The sequence below is a fragment of the Sinocyclocheilus rhinocerous genome, unplaced genomic scaffold, assembly GCF_001515625.1.
Source record: "Sinocyclocheilus rhinocerous isolate Xijiao unplaced genomic scaffold, SAMN03320098_v1.1 scaffold964, whole genome shotgun sequence".
Taxonomy (NCBI): domain Eukaryota; kingdom Metazoa; phylum Chordata; class Actinopteri; order Cypriniformes; family Cyprinidae; genus Sinocyclocheilus; species Sinocyclocheilus rhinocerous.
In genome coordinates, this window is record NW_015655397.1 from 107,761 (window position 1) to 113,492 (window position 5,732).

At 39.9% G+C, this 5,732-nt stretch overlaps 1 protein-coding gene across 1 annotated transcript in view; it reads left to right on the plus strand.

Moving 5' to 3' along the window:
* The window catches only part of plrdgb (PITP-less RdgB-like protein), a 108,163-nt gene that overhangs the window by 101,230 nt on the left and 1,201 nt on the right, over positions 1-5,732 (plus strand). The window contains exons 12-16 of the mRNA XM_016524984.1: positions 2,016-2,132; positions 2,302-2,450; positions 2,590-2,739; positions 3,727-3,910; positions 4,147-4,275. Of these exons, the coding sequence (XP_016380470.1) occupies positions 2,016-2,132; positions 2,302-2,450; positions 2,590-2,739; positions 3,727-3,910; positions 4,147-4,275 (729 nt within the window). The remainder of the gene's footprint in view (positions 1-2,015; positions 2,133-2,301; positions 2,451-2,589; positions 2,740-3,726; positions 3,911-4,146; positions 4,276-5,732) is intronic.

Below are 5,732 nucleotides of genomic sequence, written 5' to 3' on the forward strand. Positions count from 1 at the left end.
GGGGATTATGCAAATGTGTTACCCAGTGACGTATACCGGTAACAGGCACAAGATTCGAAAATATGATGACTCGTTAAGACGATTCAGAATCGACTCTCTCTTTTGAGAGACAATATCTTTATTTATCATGCACTTTTTTTATTAACAACTTTGCAAATTGTTTTCATTTAAGGATAGCTACGTTATTAACGGCAAAAGAGATATTTTTCAAAAACCCATATGACCTGCTCTTTAAATGAATACCTTTACTCAGAAAGAACGCATTTAAAAAAAAAAAAAAAAAAACTCTTACAGTAAACTCTTACTGACATCAAACTTTTGAACAGTAGTGTATGCGATATAAATTATAAGGGGTGATACGAATAAAAGTGTATAGATTAAATTCCTGTTAGTGTCAGTCGAACTGTAAGAGCTCATTTTAATCTCCCTTGGCTCAAACTGTATGTAATGGGGTTGAACAAGACGTGAGACGTGCGGATCTATCTGAAGGTTTTTATTAGACAGAGACATTGTCATAACAGGCATGGGTCAAACAATGGCAAACAGGTATATTGAGGGCAAGACACAAGAGTAGTCCAGTAAATGGGCATGGTCGATCGCCGGCGAACGTAATCCTGGGGGCGAGGCAAACGGGGAATCCACAAGACGAGCTAGAGTCCAGGCAAGGTGCAAACACAGTTCGAAACAGCAAGGCAAAGAATAATACCAAAACAGGCTATAAACTTCAGGGCAGGCAGAGATCAGACAAAACGAGATAACAGGCAAGGATAAAGACACGGGTAAACAGACTAAGAACAAGGCTATACTAGATTAAGAAACTTGGAGTGGCTCCGTAAAGTAGCTATCGCTATGAGAGAGATATGTGCTAAACAATACGCGGCGTTGAATGGTGGTGTGAGACTGATTTATATAGTGTGTGTTATTGGTAGCAGCTGTGTATGATTGGTTTCAGGTGAGATTGTGATTAGTGCAATGGAGCATGGGAAATGTAGTCCAGGGTGATGTGTAACAGTCTGTGTAGTGTGAGAGTCCATGTGGAGAGCGGGTGACCTCTGGTGCTGAGTGAACGGAAGTTTATAGACCGGATTCGTGACACTGTAGGAATTTTTACATAACTGATGCAAATTAATGTTTTATGTTGAAGCTCATCTACTGCAATATTTAGTCTGCCAGTGTAGCTTGTGGTTCCTTTTTGTGATGTTTACTTACTTTGTGTGTAAAAAACTCTTTCTAAAGTATCTTATACTGTCAACATGAACATCCTTTGAGAACTCTTGTCAGATATTTCCACATTCCCTAAAGAATTAGAAAGACTGTAAAGTACAACACAACTGTCCCCTCTTAACCTTACTATGTCTCACAATATATGTATTCGCAAATGTACCACTGTGCTGGAGAACCATTAAAACTTTTCTAATGTCAACATCCTTTCATGAAGAAGACAGACAACAATTTATATATCGGTGTTATTTTAGTACGATTGAGATACTATTATAGTTTTTAATATTTTAATATTTTCTGTTTTTATTTTATTTAAAGTTTTGGCAATTTTGTTGTGTGTTTTTGTTATCTTTATTAGTTTTTTTATATGTCTATATAATTTTTATTTCAGTTTTAGTTACTGCCCAAGACATTCAACATGAACATGTCAGCACTGACACTTTCAGGCCTTTGCTATTTTTAACTCTAAACATGCTGATGAATCTTCTTGTAAAGCTGTTTTTAACAGCATGATTTTAATTCATAGTAATACATCAGAACAACAAGGTCCTTTAGTGTTAGAATATATTGCTTTGACAAATCAAAATGAGATATGTCGTCTTAGCAACTAGTTGAATAAAATAAGTTTTTTAAAATACTGTATTTAATTTCAGTTAATGTTTATTTTAAGGTGTTTTGTGTTTTTAGTTTTAGTTAACTATAATAATCCTGTTAAAATAGGTTTTAATAGTTTTTATTAGCATCCCTTTGAATTGGAGGTCTATCTTATTATTATTATTATTATTCATTATCAGAATGTAACGGCGAATCACAGAGTTCATGATGTCATCGTGACAGAAGATGGCCCGCAGACACTGGTGGGGCGGTTTATGTATGGCCCTCTTGACATGGTGACCCTAACGGGAGAGAAGGTAAGATGGTCATTGTCATAACTGTATTGTTGTCTAATCAATGCTACAAATTTAAGACAACTGTTAGTATTACCACTCTGATGGATAGACAGCACAAAAGTTTCACTGAAACTAAAATTATGATCTGGTATATATTTTTTTGAGTTCAAATATCCTGTCTGTTTCTCAGGTGGATGTGTTTTTAAAGACAAAGCCTGCCTCTGGCCATTGGGTGCTGTTCGACACTGTGGTGACCAGCAGCAGCGGACGGGTGTCCTACACCATGCCTGATAATAAAAGACTCGGAGTGGGTGTCTACCCCATCAAAATGGTGGTCAAGTAAGTATTCACATTCTCATCACAAAACAGTAAATAACTGTAATATCTATCTATAGACTGTGTTTAAAAAAAAATTATAATTAAAGAATGGAGGAATTTCTAACCGGAGTTGATTGCATTTCCTTATTTGTCCTTAAAGAGGTGATCAGACAAGTGCAGAGGCATTCCTCACAGTGTTGCCACGGGGAATGGAGTGTGTGGTGTTTAGTATTGATGGCTCTTTTGCTGCCAGTGTCTCCCTTATGGGCAATGATCCCAAAGTCCGCCCTGGAGCTGTGGATGTGGTCAGGTAAATGTGTGACTGATGATAAACAGTTAGACAAGTCTTAATGTGTGGTTTACTGTTTTTCATGTGCAAAACATAGTAATTTCTATGGGAATCCACGTGATGGAAAATTTCTTGTGTAGGAGCGAAACATTTCCCCACAGATTTCAAAATGGGTTCAAGTTGGTTATGCCATGTTTACAAACAGAAAGCTGTTTAGCTTGAAAGTGACTGTGAACTGTGCTTCATACATCATTAGTGACAAAAGACCTATTGACTGTTGACAATTCCTCACACAAAATGTTGCTAATGTAAAGGCACCTTTATACTGCTGTCACTACTTGTAATACAGCACACTAATGTCCTATAAAGGCACAAATTCCATATTTTTGTAAGATGTACTGTATTAGATAAGTTTGCTAAGTCTGGGGGCAGGGATATGTTTTATTTGATGAGAGAAATTTCTGAAGGGTAAGACTCCTGTCAGGGAGTCATCACAGTCACTTCAGTCACCATCCAGGATAATTACCCGATCACAGTCACCTGAGTTCTGATCACCCGCACCTGCTGTCACCAATCAAGCCACACTACAAATACACACACAGCACAGCCACTCACTGTCCGGTCTACCGTTCACTCCTACGAACTACTCTGAACTCCCTCTGCCCAAAATCTCCTAGAACGAATTACCTGCTGTTCCTCCCACGATCCTCCAACGACTCCGTGGAAACGGCTCCACGATCTCCAACGTAACCGGCATACGATCCTCTCCATCAGAACTCAGATAAGCACCCTGGAACCATTCACTGTGTTGACATTCACCTGCCTTTAACTCACCTATTCCAGTCATCCACTTACCCAGTCAATAAACCATCCTGTTTTGCACTTACCTGTTGTGTCTGGCCTTGCTTTGTGACAACTCCTTTCACAGATCAAGTTTAAGGCCCTATTTTGTACACTATTCATAGATGTCGTTAGCCCCTGTATAACTGTGTTTTGATTATTCTGTAGACACTGGCAGGATCTTGGGTATCTGATCATCTACATTACTGGCCGTCCTGACATGCAGAAGCAGAGGGTGGTGTCTTGGCTCTCCCAGCACAACTTCCCTCAGGGCATGGTCTTCTTCGCAGAAGGACTCGTCCATGACCCCTTGCGTCAGAAAACAATTTTTCTGAAGAATCTAGTAAAAGAGGTCTGCCGATGGCGTGTACACAACACAGCAGGACATTTACATTATAATATGTTACATTACAAGATGATTTTGTAGGTTTTTCGTAATGATTAGCCTCATAATGTTTTATTTAAATTAATTTATAAACAAATAAATTAATCTTTATTTAAAACAGCTTGCTATTTTTGCATGCCTCAATGCTCAATTGTCCATTGGGATGGAAAAACATGCTGAATAAATTTGTTTTTCCCACATAGTGTCACATTAATATCAGTGCAGCGTATGGATCTATGAAGGACATGTCTGTGTACAGCACATTGGGACTGGCACCTAATCAGATATACATTGTAGGCAGGCCATCCAAGAAACATCAGCATCAGTGCCAGGTAAAGCTCTGTTTGCATGAAAGCTCTTAATTTGACTTAGGGGTATCCCTGAAGTGTCCCATACTCGGAATTTGTGCTCTGCATTTCACCCATCCAAGTGCACACACACAGCAGTGAGTTCAAGCTCGGTACTGGTGGCCCAGTATGTCCCGGGATGTCATCAGGTACGTCCGCAGTTGCTCAGTCTGCGCCATGTCCACACACCTGGAGCAGTGGGCAGCCATTCCCTGCTGGCACCAAGACTCAAACCCATGACCTTTGGGTTAAGTCCAACTCTATCGATTAGGCCACGACTGCCCCCCAGTCTTAACTGTAACCCTTACCAAAGTGTTTGTACTAAGCGTTTCACTGTAGTTTCTGGCAACATATTGCAATGGGCGCCACCGTTGCTATAGTTACTACATCTCACAATAAACAGAACATAACCAACCACAAACTTAACCTTTGCTACAACCACAGTTGTACTAAAATATTTACGTTATGGAGAATACCAAGATCACAGAAAACAAAAAAACGTAAACCAAACTAGACTGTGGTGAGACGAAGGATTTACTAACGGTAAAACGGATACTCTCTCAATAATTGCACATCATTTATTGATCAAATAAGGGATTATTCTGAACATTAAAAACACATCTCGGTACTTCCTCCTCTTCAGTTAACATAAAATCAGCCATCGCGTTTGAGTTTAAGATGACTTAAGGGAGCTGTTTTGGTTCCTTAAATTTATTAAGGTGAAATAGTTACTAACCCTGTTAAAAAAACAAGCATATGCTGGTTAGGTATCTTTTGAAGCATGGTAGATGGTTTGAGCTGGTTTAAGCTGGTCCTTAGTTGGTCATAAGCTGGTTTAAAATGGTCATGTGCTGGTCCTAAGCAACTAGCTCCTGCTCAGGACCAGCTCAGAACCAGCTCATGACTAACTAAGGACCTGCTTAAACCAGTTCATTCCAGCTGTCAACAGGGAAGTACTTTGTAGCAACACTTAAGGGAACACTTAAATAATTAAGGGGGAATACTTAATGACAGCCTTAAGATTCCTTAAGTTGACCTTAGGTTTTTTCTTGCAACCCAAGTTTCACTAAGGGCACCCTTAACCTTATAACCAAGGGATGTCTTAGCTTAAGGGCTTTCATGCAACCGGGAACAGTCGTTCCCTTTCAGTCGGTCACTCTCGACGTCACGTCGGATGACCGACGAATTGGGATCTCGCTTAGAGAGACCAATCTACTTCGAGTGTAAACTAAACGAGCCAATGCACATTGGCATGCGATTATTGCATCCATCTGCCGCTGATCACAGCGTGAGTATAAATAGGCAGCAGATGCAGCGCATATTCAGCTTTTCACTTCAGAGCCGAGCGGTTCTATCGTTCTGCTCCTGACCTTCCTACAGTAGTGAGAAAAACTACAGTCAAGCACGCTCTTCGAAGTGGGCTCTCGTGCTGGTGGTACGGC